Source organism: Mercenaria mercenaria, chromosome 1, assembly GCF_021730395.1.
Source record: "Mercenaria mercenaria strain notata chromosome 1, MADL_Memer_1, whole genome shotgun sequence".
NCBI classification, from domain to species: domain Eukaryota; kingdom Metazoa; phylum Mollusca; class Bivalvia; order Venerida; family Veneridae; genus Mercenaria; species Mercenaria mercenaria.
Genome location: NC_069361.1, coordinates 102,301,782 through 102,325,930, shown reverse-complemented (window position 1 = coordinate 102,325,930; position 24,149 = coordinate 102,301,782). Strand labels below are relative to the sequence as shown.

Genomic DNA, 24,149 nt, shown 5'->3' with positions numbered 1-24,149 from the left:
AAGAAAAAACAAATGAGCTGTTGAATGCGGGATATAAAAATGCGCGTTTATATTGGAAAATGTTAAAAGAGTCTACCGGATTAAACAATCAAATATACCATTGTTGGCTTTTGAGCAGTATTTCAAAATTGTAAATAATCGAAATGATAGATTTTTCTGTCCAGATGAAGACGTTATCCAATTTATGAATCGTTATGAAAAAAAAATGAGTTTTAGATAATGTTTCAGGAATCGAATTGTCAAATTTCCTTAGATGAGATAAATGGGGCAATTAAAGAATTAAAAACTAACAGAAGTGGCGGACCAGATTTAATGATCAATGAATTTTTGTATGCACGGCAAGCATATTCTAGTACTTGTATTGTATACTTTGTTTAACAAAATATTTGAAATTGGTTATTTTCCTGAACGATGGTCAGAAGGGTATGTTATACCATTGCATAAAAAATGTAGAAAATTATCGTGGTTAAGCTTGTTAAGCTATATTGCAAAACTTTTTACTCGATTAATAAATAACAGATTGAAAGCTTGGGCGGAAAAGTATAACGTTTATATTGAAGCGCAAGCGGGTTTTAGATAAAAAATGAGTACTGTAGATAACATTTTTGTATTAAATGGTTTAATTTCACATGTTCTAAATCAGGGGAAACAACTCTACACATTATTTGTGGACTACACTAAGGCCTTTGATTATGTCGTAGGGGAAAATTTATGGTACAAATTAATACAATTAGGTTTAAGAGGTAAAATTTTAGACATAGTTAAATCTATCTATACATCAGTAAAATCTAGAGTTAAACATTGTAATAAGTTAAGTGAAGAATATTCTTGCATGTTAGGCGTCAGACAAGGGGAATGTTTATCTCCCTTTTTATTTTCCATGTTTATTAACGACTTAGAAGATATATATTTAAATAGTGATGCTAGTGGTATAGATGTGAGTATGTTTAAAATATTTTTATTGCTTTACGCAGATGATATAGTGGTATTTGCAAATTCAGCAGAGGAGTTACAGAATAATATTAACCTATTACATAATTATTGTGAGACTTGGAAACTTAAGGACAACGTTGAAAAGACAAAAGTAATGATTTTTAGAAAAGGTGGAATTATTTCTAGAAATACGGAGTTTTTATATAATGGACATCCTATAGAAATCGTTAGCAAATTTTGTTATTTAGGAATTGTATTTACTTCTGGTGGCCCACTAAGCACAGCGCCAAATACGCTTTCAGGTCAAGCACAAAAAACTGTATTCAAGTTAAATAAGTATTTATATAAATTTACCTACATGTCGCCTAAACACAAATTGGACCTATTTGATAAGCTGGTATCACCAATATTGAATTATTGTCGTGAAGTTTGTGGTTTTGTAAATGATCCGTCAGTTGAAAGAGTACACATGCAATTTTGTAAGAAAATTTTAGGCGTTAAAAAATGTACACAAAATGATTTTATAAATGGTGAATTAGGTCGTGTCTCTTTTAGAACAGTTCATATGAATAATGTTATAAAATACTGGTTAAAAATACTACAACTTAATCACAATAAGTGTGTTTATATGACATATAACTTGTTAAAGGATGATTTTGAACGAAACAATGTACGTAACTGGTGTTCTTTAATTAAAGATTTACTGTGTTCTTTGGGTTTTGTTGATGCATAGATATTTCAAGGTGTGGGAAATTTAGATATGTTCTTGTGTTTAGTTAAACAACGCCTAAGTGACCAGTTTATTCAGAACTGGAATTCAAGATTAAATAACTCAAGTAGAGCTTTATTGTACAGACATATTTCGTCTTTTAGATTTCAACCGTATCTTAGTTGTTTCAATACTAATAAATTTTGTCAATCAATTACGCGATTACGAGTTTCTTCTCATAGGCTACAGATTGAGGCCGGAAGATGGTCTAGACCAGTTAGCATACCTATAGATGAGAGAAAATGTTTTGTATGTCAAACACTTGAAGACGAATACCATTTTGTAATAGAGTGTCAAATATATAAGGACTTAAGAAAACAATTCATACCAAAAAATACTGGCACAGACCGAATATGTTCAAATTCATAGAACTTTTAAATTCAGAATATCAAAATATTGTAAGAAATTTAGAAAAATTCATATATAAAGCATTTGAAATTAGAAAAACAATTTTGTAGAGCATATAATTTTTAAAACATTTTTGCTTTCATCTTCATAGAAACATCTAGAATGACTTTTGTTTTAAGTATCTATTTTTGCGTATATTAAGGAAACTCTTACGTTTTCGGTTTTCGGTAAGAGTTACCAAAAATTCTGACTAAAAATTCTGAAAAATAAACAACAACACACACTTGGAATTGTACTATCTCGTAGGAATGAAACTCACTCAGTTAACCTTCGTCTTTTGTCTGCTTTCGTGTAAGGTTAACTTTTCTGTTTTGTTTCGTTCCGTTCTGTTTCTAGTTGCATAACATATTTTATTATATTATATATGTGACATAATTATATGTACAGACATATGTAGAATTTTGAATGTTATTTTCTACATAATATTTTTAATTATATACTGTGCTATATATTGATATGTGTCACAGATATAACTGTATAGACAGGTGTAATATGTGGTAGTTTTGTTTTTTCATGTATGTAAATGTGCATATTATATACCGATAACAAATTTCTATTTCTCAAGAAAGTATAACAGAACTTTGATAATGTCAGAAATATCTAGGAGTGTTTATTGCCACGAGTTCAAATCATTTTTAACAAGTAACAAACGAGTAAATTTATGCATTTATATTTTGCAGTACATGTTGGAAAGTAGTCCAGTATTTAGTGAAAACAATAACAACAACAAAAACGTTTACAACATCTTGATATTTAAATAGTGTTACGCATATTATCATTACTGAAAATGTCAGAGGACAGAATTTTCTCATAGTTATTTCTGACCTTCTCCGTAACGGTATTTTTAATTCCAATCTAAAAAGATATTTTACATTGTAAAATGTTCACCACTGTTTCGCTATATCTTGTATTATGTAAATTGTATGTCATCATGGGTTTTGTAGCCTATATGAAAGTAATAAAGTTATCTTTCTATCTATATACAAACTTGGTGGTTTTAATTTTTTTAAATAAAATTTCTGAAAATGTATATTAACATGAATAACATTTTTTTTAATATACAGTTCTTTGTACGGGGGAAACTCAAAAATAGCTTTTTAGGCAAAAGAAGTGTTTAAAACCCTTTTGCTGTTACTGACTGGCCGCCCAATCAAAACACTTTTTTCTTTCGAATATTTTTTCCGCTCGTGCGGACATTTTCAAAAACTCAGATTCTCTAAGAGAAGTAGTTATGTTTGGGAAAGACCATACTATCATTAATTTTCAAATTAAAACCTTTCATTGAAACTTTAGTTAGTATTTGTATTTCTTTCGCATTTCATTTTAAAATTATTTTTAAAATTATCGTATTGTCTACAATTCAGTTGAGACGCATGTACGTGTATGAATTTCCTTCGGGGAGTTCGTGTGTAATTAAACAGATATTGAAAGATAACAGTTCCTACGACATATTTTAGTTTGCCTTTGGTCAATTAATTTGTTTTCAAATAAATATTTATCACTAAATCAATTACTTGAATATTAATTACATCATTTTTGTCATAAAAACAAATTCCAATATTTGCGTAATGAAAATTAATTAATGACGTGTTTTAATTAAATCACACATAAATTTACGACGCATTTTCAGTTTTATTCACAGTTAGAGAACGCTTCACAACAGGAACCTTTCACTTCGTACAATTCATGATCAGTATACAGACTGTTTCATAAAGCTGTCAGTTTCGGGAAAAAAGTCTAAATGGAACGGCATTTTATTGTACCATTATTTATTAACATTTTATTTATATATGTGTGCAAAGGACAGAGTGATTACTACCCACTTGTAGGGAACTCGGAGCCAGGTAAATATCTGTTATTTTGGTGACCATTACTTATTATATGAACAGCTTGAGAAAATAATTGAGCCACACCATGAGAAAACAAACATAGTGCGTTTGCGACCGCGCATCCGCGCAATCTGGTCAGGATCCATGATGTTCGCTTTCAAAGCCTATTACGATTAGAGAAACCGTTAGCGAACAGATTTATCCTGACCAGACTGCGCGGATGGTTCATGCTGGTCGCAAATGCACTATGTTGGTTTTCTCAATGCGCGGCTCATATATAAAAACTAACGGCAGCTTTATTTTGAAAACTGTGTTAGCATCATATTGTGTTCTACAAAAGAGTGGCAAAGTGCATGTCTTATGACGTACTTCTTAATCCTATCGTTGTAAAAACATATAAACTAAAGTACATATAAAAATATGATGGTTTTTTGTACAGGTTTGTGTACATCTAAAAAGACTTTTGTCAGGTTTGTGTACATCTAAAAAGACTTTTGTCAGGCGTAAAACCTCTTATGTATAAAAACTGATATAGATTCTCAAGTTGTATGAATAATTTTACAGAGAAATGAAAAAAAAAACAAAAAACAAAAAAAAAAAAAACCAAAAAAAAATCTGATAATGTTGTTTTCCGGAAATAATTACCTCTCAGTTATGATTAGAAATTGATTGTTAGGAGTATCCCCGTAAATGTAGATGAAATAAACAATGATACATATTTGCAAATTGAAAAGTGTGCTACAGGACAGTTCTCGTAAGTACAAAAGCATACATTGAAAATCATATTTTCCGCTATTCAAGATATTTCTTTAAACAAAATCGGTAACTCGGCTCTCATTTCAATACATATGTAACTCCTTCGATGAGTTACTTTTACAGATTTAATGTAAAATGATGTATGCAGATAAAAGAACAAATCTGTAACGTGTTTGTAGCATAATTAATTCAACTAGTTTTTTAATCGGAAGAATTTTCATTCAACAAATTTTTCTGCCAGTATTTGTAACTTAAAAGGATAAAAAAGTATAGCGAAATTGATCTTATTAGAAGAAGAAAATGTAACTGGTAATCTTTTCAAGATTTCTCTGTTACACAATAACGTCTTTAGATGTTACAGTGCATAGTTTCAGTACATCGAATTGAAATATTTTTCGGCGAGGGAACAACAGATGCAATATTTTCACGGGAGGCGAGGCAAAGAGTGAACGTGTCATCGTCCTTGTTCATGACTTAAAAATGTTTAACACATATCATGTTGGTCACGATTAATTCTGCCTTTGCGACCAGTGTAGATCATGATCAGCCTGCAAATCCGTGCAGTCTGATCTAGCTCTGCACTGATCGCCATTCAGTCAGTATCTTTTTGGTGATCACTCCTTTTAACAGTAAATGGTACTGTCCAAACTGAAAGATGGCCAAGTTTATTATAATTTAGCAGGGTAAGAGTTCATCTGACATGTAATGCGAACATTTATTCGTTTTATGTGTTGCAGTTTTTTTAAGTTCCATATGAAAGATATTTGATATTGTTCGCTGTACATTTAACAGATATATTTCTCTTTAAAAACTCTTGAATTCACTGGAAATCATGTAATAAATTTCAGTACTTAATATTTTTACACACGCAGATACGAACGTCTATTGGCTCATTATTTATTTATTTATTTATTTATTTATGCTTTCTTATAACTTCTAACGGTTATATTGGTACATTTAATTCTTTAAACTGTAGAGTTATCAACATTCAAATTACTTTCATCTTTAAAAAACTCTACATAATCAATAACTGCTTTACTCATATATATACGGAAGAGAACATATTCGAGAAGCATTTTGTGAAAAAAGAGCGACATCACAGAATGTCTGCCTCTGATGTTGGCCGTTTCCTTTTAATATGTTGCCAGAAATCCCTCCTGCGAATTTTTGTTTACATATGCACGCTTTATTTTATGCACACTATTTTCATACACAACTTACAGGTCACGAAAATGAATTCAATTTTCGTATTGTTTATTACAATCAGAATTATTAAATACTTTATTACATACGGTGTTGCACCAATGTACGCAGTAATAATTCAGTTATGATACATGAATGGTATAGAAATTGAGAAGTATGGCTGTTTTTTTCTGTTTTACAAGTACAAATTGATAATAAATGTACCAAATTGCACTTGATATATGCCTAATTCTTTTTTGTAATAGATGTTTTTTCACTGTGCCTTCAAAACATCATATTTATAAGCATACTGTAACAAATTTTCTTAATAAAATCTTTAGGAAGTATCAGCAGATGGATTTGAGAGAATATGATAACCAAAGAAGAGCTTTAAATGAGCCGCGCCATGAACAAACCAACATAGTGGCTTTGCGACCAGCATGTATTCAGACCAGCCTGCTGGTCGCTTTCAAATGCTATTGCAATTAAAGAAACTGTTAGCGAACAACATTAATCCTGACCAGACTGCACGGATGCGCAGGCTGGTCTGGATCCATGCTGGTCGAAAGCCACTATGTTGTGTTTTTTTTCATGGCGCGGCTCAAATTGTTCACAGCTGTATAATGACAGTATTCCCAGAAAGTATGTAGGGAATAGTAGGTCGTGATTAGTCTTTAAGTACAGCTATTTTACTATCTTAAATCGTGTATGGCTTTAACTTGTTCACTGAGTAACTTTGTTTTCAATGTTTACTTATAATGGTGTTCTGTTTGGACAATCGAGATTTTTATTCCGAAATACGATACCTCGAAAGTCGAAATCACGTAAATACTAAGATGAAAGTCGAAATAACGATGGCGAAATTCGAAATCCCGATGGTAAAAACACGAAACTACGATGGTGAAAATCGAAATCTCGAAACCACAATGATGATATCATTTCGCATGCCTACTTCCAGCTCATTGTTGATGTTATTATATTGTTTCAGATATAGTACTGGTTGAACAGTCCCCTGGTAACGATTATGAAGTGTTTCCAGACAAATACTCAATATGGTTCTATTACGAGGGGGAGCCACTGTACTTTGATTTGTCACGTGATGATGCGATGACGGGCGCGATGAGTCCTTCCTTATTTAAACTATCAAAGTACATGCCTGATGACCTCATGAGGGATGACAACGAAAAGGTTCGTTTTAAAAAAGATAGTTGCTATGAAAAGCAAGAAAAATAGGTAACAAACAAGAGAGAGAGAAAAATATGAAAATTTCAGTAATTTTGAACTGTTTTAAAAATGTGTATAGAAATTGACGTTTACACGACTAAAAAGCTAGCTGCAGACTCCAACGTACTCATTTCAACGGTTAAAGCTTAGCCAGTGTAAAGTTATTCAATGATCTGGCAGGCTTGTTCTACCAAAGGTATTCCCATGCCTGTATACATTATTACTTGGCTAAGGTAGGCTAAAATGCGGACTTTTCGAGAAGATAAATAATGTCCCTAATGGGAGCTACGTACCATTGTTATGTAAATTTAAGTTTAGTCTAATGCATATTTAAACTCAATCTGACTAAAGTACATCTCCTATTACGCTACGCATAGGATCTGAAAACGACCTATTCATTGCCTCGTTCTGACGGCCCTTTCACTAGCCAATCAGAGCCTAGCTTACAACATCTTGCAAATCTACCTCTAGCATTGACTTTTGATATTTACAATTCTTATGATGTAATGTATCAGATAGCCGGTTAGCTCAGTCGGTAGGCCACTTGCTTTGTAAGCGAGGGGTCCAGGGTTCCAGTCCTGGAATAACTGCATATTTTTCTTACTCTTTGACAATCGAACAAGTCGCCTGATTGGATAACATAAAAATTGCAATAATGGAAATCCAAAATATACAGAAGACGAATGTGAATGGGTCGTTCTCAAATCTTCGTTTAGAAGATCAAGTACTTTAGTCAGATTGATTTAAACTGTCCCTACTTTCTCTTAAGTGTTGTTATTGCTGTTTTTTCAGGATTTTGCATTCTATCACAACAACCAAGATGTCAGATCGGATACTCGAGCGCATTTTGTTCTACACAGACCGGACCCAGCCGCTCCGGCCAATATTGTAAGTAACTCAAAATCGTTTTCATTCTGTTGCTGAGAATTATTGAAATCTGATTCATAAAAACATAATTTAGACTTCAAAAGGCATACCAGTGTAGGCTGTATTTTCTTTTTAATTTCAGTACGGACAAATAAATCATAACGGTTACCAATATACCCTGCAAGCCTCGGGAAAACGCAATATACACAGGTTCAGAAGGGAGATCAGTTTAGGTAAATATAGTCCGTTTCAAAATTCTGATTTCTTTCAAAGGCTAATGAAGGAAATCTTAAAATCATTCGATTAAAATTGATGATTCCTTTTGAAGGTCCAGAATGGAATTTCATTACAGAAATAAAACAAAACTAACCCTGACATGTATTTTCAAAAACAATCTGTTCAGGAATATGTTAATTTGTCAACGGATTGTTTCCATAAATTGAAAAACAGCTTCTAAGATTCGTAAAATTGAAACAAAATATGATATTATAACTTGTAGTAATATTATTATTGATGATAATAATGATAATTTATCATAATTATGATTATAAGATGATGAAATAGGGATGTTATTTGATATATTATTGTAAACGAAAAATTTAAACCTATTGTGGTGCATTTTTGCACACAACAACTATAGGATAGAAAATTTGTTAGCGCCTAGTGCTGCTCTCGATAACAAGTTATTTTCGCAAAACTTGTCCATTTTGCGTGAAAAAAAACAATGTTTTCATGTTGTTGTTTTTTTGTTGTTGTTGTTGTTTTTTTTTTGTTTTTTTTTTTGGGGGGGGGGGGGGTTGTTTTTTTTTGTTTTTTTTTTTGATCGATTCTTTTTTGTATTTCTTTCTGAGATATCGAAAAAGTTCTGAATCTCCTACATGTATTTCTGCCTAAGGATAAAAAGACAATCTTTACTTTCGCAAAAAGATTCATTTTCTGGAAACTTTTATTTTCATGAAACTAAAAGTTTTCGCGACAAGTTCTTCGATCAGATTATCTTTATGTGCAGTAGATGGCATTTTTTGTCATTTTTTTCCTCGATAACAAGATAATATTTTCACAAAAACTTGTCAATAAGATCAAGAAATTTAAATCAATTTTGACGAGAAGTATTTTGCTCGAAAATTTCCAAAACTTTCATGAAAGTTTTCTGGCTATTGTATATTCATTCTACCATCAATAAGAATTAGTGTTAATATTTTACAGTTGAGCACCGTTCAAAGCGGGAATTACCGGTAGTTGGTACTGATAACATAGTTGAGCTCGTTGTATGGACTGCTCCAGATGTCTTCGTATAGTAAGTATGAAAACTCCAAAGCTAATGTTGGAATACATTCTTACTCTACAGTCTCATTATTTTTTTATTGTAAATTGTTAAAAGTTGGTCAACTTAGTCGATATTTTTTTCAAACTTAAAACCTCATTAAAGTAACGTGTTTATTTTATGTGTCCGTTATTTAGATAAGTCTTCTCCTTATGTGTTATTAAATATTTGGGTTTTGTTTTTTCTTCAGTCATAAAAGCCGCCTTGGCCTCAACAATGCTAATACAGCTGTATGGTTGGATACTTACAAAAAGTCTTTGATCAGAGATGTAAGTTGCGCTTTATGAAAAGTTATTTGAAAAAAAAAATCTAACTAATATCTTGTGATTGTCTCAATCCCAAAAATAATTCAAACCAACGGCGTGCCTTTATCCTTTTATGTACCGCCAACCGGATTGAATTGCTAATAATTCAGCACTGATGAGACAGGTAAAACAAGACTGCTGAGATAGGAAAAAACAGGACTACTGAGATTGGGAAATACAGGGCCCTCTTATAAGATTGGCGATACAAGTTAGAAATTCTGGCATTGTTTTAGCAAATACAAAAAAAGAAGAAGAAAATTTTCTGAATATAAATGAAGAACATGGATCATTTGCCATATTTTTATACACCTGTTTGACCGGCTGGCAGTCGGGCGGCATCAACAGATTTTGTACGGGCATATGTGGGATTTTGATGAAACTTGACACAAATGTGTGTCAGATGTAAAAGCAAGATGCCAAGGTGCAAGGTCAATGTCACATTCTGAGGCCAAAGGTCAGATACAAAAATCGCTTTGTCCAGTGTATTTCTTCTTCATGCATGGAGTAGTTTTGATATTATCACCATTAAGAGGCAAGAGTGTCATTTGCAAGAACAAGGTCCCTTAGGTTTAAGGTCAATGTCACAGTTAGAGGTCAGATGTCAATTCAAAGTTACAGCGAACTTTTTAACCTTGTTGTTAGAATTGAATATGTCATCGTTTGGACTTACTTTCAAATTTTAAATAAAATAATAAGTTCCTAAGTGTGGTTTATCGTGGAATAACCAGTGTTTTGAGTTCTTAGTGTAAGAATATATCACGAAGGCCTATATTGTTTCGCATAAGAACGAAAAACTAGTGTTATTCTACGTTAAATCACACTTGGGAACTTGTTATTTCAATTCTAACACGACATACTTGTATCAACAGTGTTAGTAAAAAACGGTAACTACTTTTTACGACCGTGCTACGCACCTGGATCGGCTGACATCATTGCACGCGAGTGGTTTATTGCAGAATAATCCGAGCATGTTTGTAGGTTATTCGCTGGTTGTGTTAGAATACAGAAATATTTTACTGTTACATTTACATGAACGGCATATATTGTCACATTCTGGCACTCCTTATTATAAATGTTGGAGGCCAAAATGTCTCTCTTTTTCATTCGTTTATTTTGTTGGCACTTGAGTCCCTTTATACTCACGTGTGTTTGTAACGCAAAGAAGTATAAAACACAAATCTGCTCGTTTTAGGTTGATCTGACGTTCAAGTTACTAGACACTGTAAATATCAGGATACACTATTCAGGTGGTGGCGATACCAAGGTAAGTTTGTTATTTCTGTTGAGCCGAATTGTCATTTCTCGTACTTTGAAATAAGGTTATGAAAACAATAATGAAATATTAAATCTCATGGTGTAGTGCTTTAGCTTACAAATTTAAAATCAAATCATTCACTCAGGTTGAATAAAAGATTTAGCAGGCTACAGCAAACCATTTCTAAAAAAAAGTCACAAAATACACCACCTTCTAGAATTTACGAACATGCAAAAACGTTGTTGTGGTTAAATAACAACAATATTCCATATTTTTTTTATTTATTGTTACTAGTTAATATGTTTAGCTAAATGTATGCATGATAAAAGCAAAAGTACTTTCAGAAATGTATTAGATATTTGAAAGAAAAGCAAATGGCGGGTTAACAGTTCTTTTTAGTACAAGTACAAAACCTTATTATCCTACCGGTAAAAGTTCGGTAGTGCCATACGTCTTCTCCGCCATTACCAGCCTGCGCTATTGACTTTGTCATCTTAGATCGTGACGGGAAAGGTGGGGGAGAGTTTAGAGTCCGTTTAAAAATGACATGCATGATCATTTTGAAAGTAATAAATGAATCGTTTCTGCGAATATACAGAAAACTACCACAGCATGGTATTCAGACAATTTCGTAGATCCGTACCTGGTTCAAGATGGAGCATTAACAGATGTCACAGCGATACTACAAGCTAAGATTGGTAGCGACCTACCCGATTATGACCATGCAGTTGTTATCACCAGGTAAGTAAGTAATGAATGACATCAGCTATTGATAATAATGGAAATGAAATATGGAAAAAAATCAAACTATATGTAACATTTCATAATGATATTACATTACAATGTAGCAGCATGTCCATTTAGTGAGTTCGATTTTCGAGTGAGTGTTGACAAAATGTACTTCATTTATATAACACATATCATTTGGTATGGGACGTTATCAGTAGGCACTAGCACGAAGTCATTCTCAATGTCTCAATGAGGATTAAAATTATGTGTGTAATTGAAATAGTGTTGAAAAGCTGAATTACAAAAAAAAAAAAAAAACGTCTCGGCTAAAAAAAGTTAGCAATGGACATAAAGTGGCATTTTTCTCCGTGTGCGATCCGGCATCTTCCGGAATCTTCCGGCATCTTCCGGTCTTTATGAAAAGTTTTGTGCCCATTGAGCTACTTGAAGCTCGAAAATGCCAAATTCCTTAATGATAATACGGAATCAAAGAGGCATTGGGACAGAATTCAGGGCAACTATGCATATGTTAAAATGTACGTTTTATATTTAGGTCAGACATTGCAAGAACAAGCTCCGGTTCAGGAAGTCAAAAACAAGGTGAGTCTGCAAAACCTAAGTAGATTATTCTGTTGTGTAAATACCATTCTCTTTAACCCTTACCCTGCTATATTTGAGCCGTGCCATGAGAAAACCAACATAGTGGCTTTGCGACCAGCATGGATCCAGACCAGCCTGCGCATCCGCGCAGTTTGGTCAGGGTCCATGCTGATCGCTTTCAAAGCCTATTGCAATCAGAGAAACTGTTAGCGAACAGCATGGATCCTGACCAGACTGCGCAGATGCTGTTCGCTAACAGTTTCTCTGATTGCAATAGGCTTTGAAAGCGATCAGCATGGGTCCTGACAAGACTGCGCGAGGCTTTATTTTTCTCTTGTAAAAACTATATCATTCTATCATAAGACTGTAACATTCTCCTGTAGAAACTACATTCTGTCTTGAAACTATATATTATTGTCTCGAAGAACTGTACAATTATATCATGAGACTATTTTATTCTCATGTAGAAATCCTAATTGAACCGCGCCGTGAGAAAACCAACATAGTACATTTTCGACCAGCAAGGATCCAGACCAACCTGCGCATCCATGATTGTTTTGCGCAGAAACTGTAGCATTCTTGTCCCGCTTCGGGGGCATTTGTCACTTATAGTGACAGCTCTTGGCCTTTATTGGAAACTATATCATTCTGTCATGGGACTGTATTTTTCTTTGCTAGTATATCATTCTGTCATGAGATATTATTCTTTGTTAGGCACTATATCATTCTGTCATGAGACATTATTCTTTGTTAGGCACTATATCATTCTGTCTTGAGACATTATTCTTTGTTAGGCACTATATCATTCTGTCATGAGACATTATTCTTTGTTAGGCACTATATCATTCTGTCATGAGACATTATTCTTTGTTAGGATTATTCTTTGTTAGGCACTATATCATTCTGTCTTGAGACATTATTCTTTGTTAGGCACTATATCATTCTGTCATGAGACATTATTCTTTGTTAGGCACTATATCATTCAGTCATGAGACATTATTCTTTGTTAGGCACTGTATCATTCTGTCATAAAACTTTATATTTCTCTTTTAGAAGTTGAAATCCACTTCCTGTATTTACAAAGAAAACAGCAATTACTGTTAAGTCGATACCATACCAACATACTCTTTGAACCTAACCGTCTTTTTAAAATCATTTTTTGCGTCTATTTATGAAAGTCACTATCGTATTTTACTCTTGTCAGAAGTTAGCGTTTCTCAAAATTTTATAGAAGTTTTATAACGCAACAAAATTAAACCCTATCTGTTTACTAGGCTGTTATCTGAATCACCGTGTTTGCCAATCCAAGTCAGTGTTACATATTTAACTCAACGTCATCTTTATACAGAGGCTGTTTGCAACATTCATGTCAATACGGTGTCACCAATGTCCAATATCCTTTTAATCTTCATCCTGCAAAATTTCTAAAATGGACTGGTCCGTCGTTCAACTTGAGCAGTACCACATTATATTCAAAGGGGTTTTCAATGAAAATTTATTGACTGAATAGCGAACAGTGCAGACCATGTTCAGCCTGCACGGATATGCAGACTGGTCTTGGTCTGCATTGGTCGCAAAGGCAAAAGGCATATTAAAGGTTAAAACTATTATATCAATAGAGACAATTACATTATTCCTCATACAGAGTTTTATCATGCTCCAATTGTGACTATATCATTCTTTCAAAGAGACTATATTATTCTTCCACAGACACTATTTTTCTCCAATAGTGACTGTAATATTGTTCCATAGAGACAAAATAACTTTCTTTCTCCGGTAGCGACAATAGTATTCTTCCGTAAAGACTACACCATTCTTTCCCGATGGCGAATATAATATTCTTCTGTAAGCTTTCAAAGGTACTATTTTTCCCCGATAGTAGCTATAAGTTGTTCCAAAAAGACTATACTTTCATTCAAAGTGACTTTCTTTCTCCGATAGCGTCTATAATATTTTTCCGTAAATATTACATGGTTCTTTCAAAGAGACTATCTTTCTCCGATAGCGACTATGATATTCTTCCGTAGAGATTTCACCATTCTTGTAAAGAGCCTGCTTTTCTCCGATAGCGACTATGATATTCTTCCGTAGAGATTTCACCATTCTTGTAAAGAGCCTATCTTTCTCCGATAGCGACTATGATATTCTTCCGTAGAGATTTCACCATTCTTGTAAAGAGCCTATCTTTCTCCGATAGCGACTATGATATTCTTCCGTAGAGATTTCACCATTCTTTCAAGGAGCCTGTCTTCCTCCGATAGATTCTATGATATTCTTCCGTAGAGATTTCACCATTCTTGTAAAGAGCCTATTTTTCTCCGATAGCGACTATGATATTTTTCCGTAAAGACTACACCATTCTTTCAAAGAGCCTGTCTTCCTCCGATAGACTCTATGATATTCTTCCGTAGAGACTACACCATTCTTTCAAAGAGACTATCTTTCTCCGATAGCGACTATGATATTCTTCCGTAAAGACTACACCATTCTTTCAAGGAGCCTGTCTTCCTCCGATGATTCTACAACATTCTTTCTCCGAGAGCGGCTACGATATTTCTTCCATAAAGACTACACCGTTCTTTCAAAGAGACTTTCTTTCTCCGATAGTGCCTATAATTTTCTTCCATAAAGACTACACCGTTCCTCCATAGAGAGAATCTTCAATAGCCATTGTATTATTTTTCTTAAAAGTCTTCATCGTTCTTCCATAGACACTATCTTTCTTCGACAGCGATTCATCATTTGACAATAGAATCCATAGCTTTCTTTTATAACTATAATATTCTTATTAGGATGATATAATATTTCTTTCACACAGACTATATCGTTGTCTCAAATCACTCACTGCCTTTGTCATTTCTCCATAACATGTTTAAGATATATGCAGAATATAATGCAGTTTTATGTACTGTTTTATCCCTCAGTAGGGGCAACCAGCGTCATTACTTGGCCATAAAAGGTTGCTCCTATTTTCGAAAGGTTGTCTTATCAACATAAAAAATTCGATAAGCATAGTATACATATTGAATGATATTCATACATGTGAGTTGTCATAAACATTTTTTCTGCAGCTGTTGCCACCGGTACAATATGTTCCGGGGACCCCGGGAGTTCAGTATCTCTGGCCGAGGTCAGTGGACCGTTCTATAGAAAGGTCGTTACTCAGGCTATTGGTTTAGGGTGAGTGTTTTTTTTTTGTTAAACATATTTCGTACAGCCGGGCAACTTCTATTGAAAACGGGTTAATAGTTAACGATTTATTAGTTACATTTGATATATATTGTTTCCTGGCATAAATAGTAAAGGGGAACCATTGAAAGACGTCGTAAGCCTAAAAATCTTCTGTATTAATATAGAATTATAATCCTTATACAGTACTCATGGGTTACGTTAAAATAACTCATAAATGATCGATAGAGGAAGTAACGGATCACTACGTATGTTGAACTTATAACTCAGATCTGCTGTCTAGAATGTTGAACTTATAACTCAGATCTGCTGTCTAGAATGTTGAACTTATAACTCAGATCTACTGTCTAGAATGTTGAACTTATAACTCAGATCTGCTGTCTAGAATGTTTAACTTATAACTCAGATCTGCTCTCTAGAATGTTGAACTTATAGAATGTCTTATACAATTATTATGATATTTCCTTCTGTTTCCACAAAATTATTTTTTAAAAAAGGAAATAAATCACAGACTATCACAGGCAATAAATAATTGTTTTCATTATTATGATAGTAACTTAATCAGCACAGCTTTTTATAAAGTAATGATAATTATATGATGTACATTTTTGCGCATTTATGTCCCATGATTTCTTGTACTATCTTTCATTGTAATTTCATTCCCTTTAAACTAGATTCGGAATGAATTATTTGTTTGGATCGGACATCTACACAGTTATGGCCAGGGATAATCCTAGTTTTCCTGTACCGAGCGGTAACAAATTGGATATATGGAGCTTCAGCACTGAAAAAGAGGCTGAACTTAAAACAATCATCGATGGCTTGTAAGTAAAACAGTTTAAACTGTAACTCTAAATACCGCTTTTTGACGATGTTTTCTAGAATACCGATTTTCGCGAATACTCTAAACTACCGTTTTCTCTAATTTAGTAATATATTTCTACTGCTGAATGTGTGCTTTGATATAGTCTTTCAACTGAAACTGCATGTCAAAAAAGAAGTGATAAAAACTCTCAATGTAGGGTCGGATTGTCCGAAACAGAAACTCATGAATTATTTTAGGCTGAAGTAATATTAGAACATGACACGTGCCCTAGACTGCTAAAGTAGAAAGCACTGTTTCATGTCTGCAGTATATAAATATCAGTTTCATTTTTTCCGTGAAAAGCAAACGATACAAAATATTCCACGATGAGACTACGGCATTTTTATTCTTTGCTCACACGGATATGTTATCCGAAATTGAAGAAATTTGGTATAGAGAAAATCTTTCTCAACCAAGTAAACATTAGAATAGTTGTTTTTATACTTACTGATATATAAGTGGATGGCAAACATTGCAATGCTGGTTCTTGCTGGTTATTATAGGTAAATTCTTATGTAAGTCCAGATGATAGAAAACTAGCATTCAGGACTTTGAAAGTTTTAAAATAAAAATTTCTTTAAACAGATTTTTTGTTAAACTAGAATAAGAAGGATAAAATAAATGACTCCCGTCACACTATTTTTCCCTTATTTTAAGCGGATCGAATTGTCTAATAACGCAAGAGGCGGGATTTGATTTTGAAAGCTTCTTGAAATCTACCCAGACGTTAGGCGATGTTTACGACCAAGACGCCCAATGTTCAATCATATATGGAAGTGGAGTAACCGTTTGCTCGGTAAGTCTCTCTCTCTCTCTCTCCATCTCTCTCTCAAGTGTGTATGTATGCTACATAATATTTTCAGTTATGCAAAGTATTTGCCTTACAGTTTGGGTTAATCAGAATTGTATTCTTATTTTTTCTTCAAGTAACGAACACCTTTTTTAGATAAACTAATGAGTGGGAACGAGTGATAAATGCTTCACTCATATATCAAAATGGCGATAGTAACATTGGTATTCTAAGAGTAAACAAATTAGTCAACTTATTAGTGCATGTTCCGTACAGCATGGACAGTCAGCACATACGGATAAACAGTTCAAAAATCTTTAATAACGCACGCAGTTTAATTAAATTGACAACGGATGATACGTTGTCGCAGTTGGAAGGTTTTATGCCCTCCTATCCCCCCCCCCCCCCCACCCCACCCCAGTGTCGAACTGTCCGTCCGTCTGTCATTCTATGTCCGCCAAACTGTCACGTGTACTCAGCTCCTCTATCAGTTTTCATCCAATTCAAATCTTCTTCTTCTCGTTCGCGACTACACTGTCAGACCAGTAGCCGCGATGAAACTTGTCCTCAATGCCTCTCTACAGTCTCTGGTGGATGGAGGTTTCTATCGGCCAAGTCGCAGCTTTCTCCTCATCATGCCTTTTACTTGTTCAGACCGACCAAGGAGATGGAAAGCATTTTACTCCATCCAGTTCAAATGAAACCTGATGTACATTATTATTATTAATATAATTGATTTATATATCGCCCTTTTCATGATCAATTTCACGTTCAAAGGCGCTTTACACAGTTCAAATGCAACGCATAATTCATCCTCTACTAGTACAGACACAGAGCGATCTGACCAGAGGGACAGAGTGAGACAAAGCCCCTACAGAGAAATCAGATACAGGCTTGTCCGGCTAACTTAGCCTAGTTCGTTGCCAATAGACAGCCTGGTGCTTTAACGTGCCCAATGTATAGCACTGATACACGCAAGGATTGCCTGGGTTCCTGACCAGTACACCTCTAGTTGGGTGGGGAAACACTGAAAAGCGTTTCTGAAAATTCCCGAGTAGCTGCCGGGGATCGAACCCCCGACCTCAGGATTGGAAGGCCAGTGTGCAAACCACTGAGCTATCCGTCCATTTGAGGAACAACTTGTATACTAAATATTATATATAGTCAGTTTCAGTCTTCAGCAGTCCCAATATAATGTGTATGATCTATTTCAGGGAAACACAGTTCCGGGCACAACCTGCTATGAAGATGCAAAATGTTTGGTCAGCAGCTCGTGCGACCAGAGCATTATTTTTGCTGACAAAACTGTTTGTGATGCAGCAAATAATCTGGTAAGATTGTTTATTATTTAAGATCTTTTCAGACATCCTTGGACGACTGGGTGATTTGTCTTTTATTAATATTCCTAAAATCTCCAAAACAATAGAAAATATGGTAATAAGTGATAAAATGTGAAAGAACTTTTTACCAGCATCTCTGAAACACCTGAATAAAAGTGAAGATCTTAATCCTAGACCTGTTTCCTTAAACATAAGCTAAAGTTCCCTATACATCATATAATTGAGCGCACCATGAGTCAGAGAACATAGTGCATTTGCGACCAGCATGGATCCAGACCAACATGCGCATCCGCGCAGTCTGGTCGGGATCCATGCTGTTCGCGAACGGTTTCTCTAATTGCAATAGGCTGTGAAAGCAAACAGCATGGATCCTGACCAGACTGCGCGGATGCACAGGCTGGTCTGATCCATGCTGGTAGCAAATGCACTATGTTGGATTTCTCATGGTGCGGCTCATATTGTTAATAATTGCTCTATATCGGAAAAGAATTTTATTGTTTATTTGCAAACAGTTTATATCTAATTTTTTCTGCAGAACTATTCGGTACAGAATTTTCTTGACCTCTTAATAAACCCAGTGATAGTGTTTTGGAATCATAACAAACAGTATTGTAAAATAAAAGAAAAGAAAGAGTCATTTTCATAAAGTGAGATTTAATCTGTTATTGTACATCATAAAGAGAAAGTACTTTGAACCAGACATAGATATTGAAATGCATGCACTTTATAAGTTTTCATACATAGAAATAAACTGTTCGGATGACAAACAGGCAAACGTTAACATACTTATATATCTTACTAATCCAACGATATGTTTCAGTCAAAATGGTTAGCAAAGCTTTAACCTAAACCAAACTTTATTTTCACCAGATTTTTCATATTTTTACTGACAGGGTTGTCGCTACTCTAGCTGTGAATACAACTTAGGATCGACTACTACGACCACGTGAGTGTTCTAAATTTCTAAGCACAACTGCTTTGACTAGGTTTTTTTCCCCATAGATATTTGACAGCTGTAAAGTAAACATGTAACAGCATTTTTAAATGAAAACAAGGGAATATAGACAGCCTACAAATGTTGTCTTTGAACATCTATTTGCAAGTTTTGTTTTGGTGAACAAATAGTTTTCAGAATGATCCGGTTTCGTGTTGCGTCTGTTAATCCGTCAAAAATTTACAACACTGGGACAGACTGGCCTCTATGAAAACATTCCGCGCTGACTTCGAGGTAAATTGGGTTACTTTAATTTCCCCCAAATTGGTTCAGAAGTAAGTTTGCCCTTTTGATACCATGCATCTTGATTGTGGATCAGATTTGTCTCAATGAACATAACCTTCGCAGAATATAAGCCTCAATGAACCCTTCCAGGGTTTACTTAATATCAGATTTGCCTCAGTGACCTCTAATCCATCCCATCTTCCATCCCCACCACCACCGCTGGAAGTAACTCGATAGCAGATTTGCTTCATTGAACTCGACTTGACTCGAGAGCAGATTTTAACAATGTGAAATCTCCCAGACGTTTTGCCACAGTAAAAAAAGATTTGCCTGCTTCAGTTTTCACTGTCCAAGATGACTCTGTATATAGCAGTGTTTCATTAATGAACTGAACCACCCACGAGTTGAATCTGGGGCAGGTTTGTTTCAGTGAAACCGCTCCAGATTAACTCATTTACATGCTTGCCTTAAAGAATCCTCCAAAGTTTCTAGGACGTCATTGAAATATTTTCTTCTAGGAATTCAATTGATAGTTCTGGTACAAGTTTGCCCTTTTATTACAGATCCACAACCTCAACAACATCCGTTACAACAAGCACCACGACGAGCTCAACAACAAGCACCACGAGCAGCACCACGAGTTCTACAACTAGCACCACAAGTTCGACAACAAGCTCGACACCCACATCACCGTAAATAAATAGATTTTTTTTATGTTATTTACGTAATCACAAAAAAATGATGAATGAATAGGCATGCCCAGCAATGAAAGTGCATATCTGATTTCTTACCAATACTGTGTGGTAAAAATAAGGATGATCACTACCGTTTATGACTGAAATTTTGCTGGGTTCAGATTTAACTTTTCGTCAACGATCATAAGCAGGTGCGTTGAAGACCAGTATTTATAAATGTATATGAAAGACAGGTTTGACTCATGAGTTAACTCGGAAGCAGAAGTCGTAACTGTTACATAAAAAACTGCAGGTGTATTTCATTTGGACACCGTAAGTTTTGCGTTTTGAATGGGCGGGGATACCTGTGTTGGCTTTGTTCAGTGTTTTTCGAAAATTTTCTCTCATTTCTGTTTATTAACATGTATGACAAGCAGTGAATCAGATGTAAAATCGGATTTTTATGTTTATTATTATCGGATAATTGGACAAATAGTTACAGCGGCAAAACTTGAAAATGACACAAAAAAGTTATTAGGTAGTCAAAATATGGAAAATAGTTAACAGACTGTCACTGGCATACAAGTGGCTTCCTTTTTGAGAACATTATATAACGACATTAAAGATGTGAAAGACATATATATAACAAATCAAAACTTTACATACTCTACTTATTGGTCCAGACATAAATTTGAATGTCTATCCAAAATACCGGTAACAAGAATTAACAAAAAATAGTTATTATTATATGCACGTGACGTATTTGCAATTTTATTTTTATTTTTGAAAATCTGTTTCATTTAAAACTAGAGATTACAGTTTTTTTGTTATTGTTTTTAAGCTAAAACCCTGCCTTTCAGAAAATTAAAAAAAAGAAAAGAAAGTTTCCGGAAAAGAATGATAAGAATGAAAACATTATTATCTTGTCTGAAATTTGTGTTCATATAAAATAAATTTGTGCCACTTTGTAGTGAATCTACTATAATTACTGTCTATGTATCTTTTTCATCTTCAATATGTACTTATCTATTTTCAGTGGCGCAAAACAATCAACCACAACCACAACAACAGAAGTAACTCCATCCAGTGTAAGTTTCAGTAGATACGTTGTTTTTAAAAAATATTGACCTTTAACATATATGAAAATAAACTTCGTTTATAATTGATATCATTAAAATATAGGTATGTCATTATAATATATGTAATTTCTACAATTGTTTTAAGATTTATTTCTTTATATTTTCTCATATAGAATTTTTTCACTTATGTAGACACTTGCTGCATTACGATCAAACATCATTATCATAAAAAAAACAACAACAGAAAGATAATTAGATAATACAACATCCCCTCATCCATGTGGGTTCGAGCCTCACTCGGGGTGTTGAATTCTTCATGTGAGGAAGCCATCCAGCTGGCTTACGGAAGGTCGGTGGTTCTACCCAGGTGCCCGCTCGTGATGAAATAATGCATGGAAGGGCACCTGGGGTCTTCCTCCACCATCAAAGCTGGAACGTCGCCAAAAGACCCATAATTGTGCCGGTGCGACGTTAAACCCAACCAAAAAAATAATACAATCTTTTCATTTCTCTAGTCAACTATGATTCCGAGTAGTACACCTTCGCCGGACTGCTGCTGCGAGAGACGACCCCTTGGACAGGTCAAAATCAACATTGAGTAAGTTGATTCATATATAATGATTATGGTATCTGAAAAATAAGAGTATATCACTTTAAAATTTGCATTTAACACTGTATTTTTATTTACAGTTAATTTCGTTAATAGCCTTATGAAAATATTCTACCTACATAAACAGTGAAGCGTGTTCAATGGGCAGAAAGCGTAGTATGACATTACCTACACATTTTGTAGGGATCAGAATATATTCGCAGTTATAAACCATCAAAGTCCAGCCTTCTAAGACAGTGAATTTCGTCTAAACGACCAACCTGTTGGATACACGCACATATTAAATCTGCCAAAACTATTAAAATCTTTATGATGAGACAAAGTATTTTGTTGACCGAAAGCTAGTCAGTTTAATTCGTCTGATAGTTATTTCAAACACTTTCTTATTCTGTTCTGTAGAGTAAAAATATTTCAAGAACTGGTATTACATTTTTTGCATGAAATTGTACATACTATCTAACTGACCTTTCATCTTCGTTTCACAGATATATCCCTTGTCCAGATGGAAACCCTGACAACAAGTACATAATTTCTTAAAATCAACATGGATCTAGAAACCACTTTCCTGGCTGTGAAATATGGGGACTTTGACTTAAAATGTATGAATACAATGTATTCCATTTATAAATTAAGTGTGTCATGAAACTGTTTTGAAGGTATTACACAAAAGTTTATGAAACCATATAAAGTTGGTGGAAGTTGATGTTTTGTATTATTTTCAAACCTGAATGAGTTGGAATTGTTTTCAAAATTTAAATGTATGTTCCAAATTATTATACAACATATATGAAGCATTCTGTTTTTTGGTAGATACTGAATGTTTTTTTTTTTTTGTTTTGTTTTTTTTGTTAATAGCACATCTAGAATGGTTTTATTTTTATTTTTATATTTGCAAAATATGGCTTGTGTTTTCAGCTTGAATGCTTTATAATAGATCAAACTTTAAGATTTATATCAAGAAGGTATTAAGATATGTAGTTTTTTGTAAAATTTTAATAGTCGAATGATCAATATTTTTCGAGTGTAGGAAGTAGTTTATTTTTGTCCAAATAAGCACAGTGGCCTTCATTATTTTGATGCATTTTGAAACATTGCAATGTTCTTATATATGTGTGTAATTAATTTTCAATAAATATTTTGCCTTGAACACTTGATATAACAGATTTTGAAGTATTCTTTGGAGTCATTGATGTTAAATATGTTGAATTGTATCAAGTTAGAAGAGTTTGGAGTAATTGTAAAACGTCTTTGAAAGGCAGGTATTTAAAGATGTCAGAATAAGTCTTCTTTCTTTGGTGTCAGAATTTTGTAATATTACACAAAAAATACTTGCAATGTATTGTTTTCAAAATATTCTAATGTCTTAAAAACTTTCGGCGATCCTTTCTCTTTTCGCAAAATAATTAGTAAAACAATACACAATAAGTATGAAGTTGGTGGAAATTGAGAACTGTTTCTATTTGATGTGCTTAAAACGGTGAAAAATGACATCATTGATATTTATAAATGTTGCAATGTTTCGCATGCAAAATGATAATAACAATTAGCTTTTAAAAGCTCTACACAACAATTTATGAAACCCTCAGAAGTTTGTTGATGTTTATACTTGTTGCAATGTATTGTTTTTAAAAGTGATGAACGAAATTAAGTTTTAAAAGCTCTACACAACAATTTATGAAACCCTCTGAAGTTGGTTGATGTTTATACTTGTTGCAATGTATTGCTTGTAAAACTGATGAACGAAATTAAGTTTTAAAAGCTCTACACAACAATTTATGAAACCCTCTGAAGTTGGTTGATGTTTTTACATGTTGCAATATATTGCTTTTAAAACTGATGAACGAAATTAAGTTTTAAAAGCACTACACAACAGTTTATGAAACCTTTTAAAGTTGGTTGATGAGTATGCATGTTGCAAAGTATTGCTTTTAAAATGAGGAATGAATTTAAGTTTTAAAAGCTGTACACAGCTTTCTTTAGTTTGTTGTTTGGTATACTTATTGCAATGTATTCTTTCAAATGATGAATGAAGTATGTTTTAAAAGCTTTACACAACAGTTGATGAATCCTTCTTAAGTTGGTTGATGTTTTAAATGTTGCAATTTATTGCTTTTAAAATGAGGACGAAATTCGGTTTTAAAAGCTCTACAAAACAGTTTATAAAACCTTAGGAATTTGGTTGATGCTTATGCATGTCTCAAT

At 33.8% G+C, this 24,149-nt stretch overlaps 1 protein-coding gene across 1 annotated transcript; it reads left to right on the top strand.

Annotated features, from left to right (window-relative positions):
• The first annotated feature begins 3,851 nt into the window (after positions 1 to 3,851).
• Positions 3,852 to 23,315, top strand: LOC123563912 (uncharacterized). Its single transcript, XM_045357068.2, has 18 exons — positions 3,852 to 3,954; positions 6,866 to 7,065; positions 7,894 to 7,989; positions 8,111 to 8,201; positions 9,175 to 9,265; positions 9,483 to 9,561; positions 10,790 to 10,861; positions 11,451 to 11,593; positions 12,135 to 12,181; positions 15,253 to 15,361; positions 16,045 to 16,194; positions 16,893 to 17,031; positions 18,240 to 18,356; positions 19,259 to 19,311; positions 20,148 to 20,276; positions 21,295 to 21,346; positions 21,853 to 21,935; positions 22,433 to 23,315. The coding sequence occupies exons 1-18, from the start codon at positions 3,852 to 3,854 to the stop codon at positions 22,482 to 22,484; spliced, it is 1,806 nt and encodes a 601-aa protein (XP_045213003.2). The 3' UTR covers positions 22,485 to 23,315.
• The last annotated feature ends 834 nt before the right edge of the window (positions 23,316 to 24,149 follow it).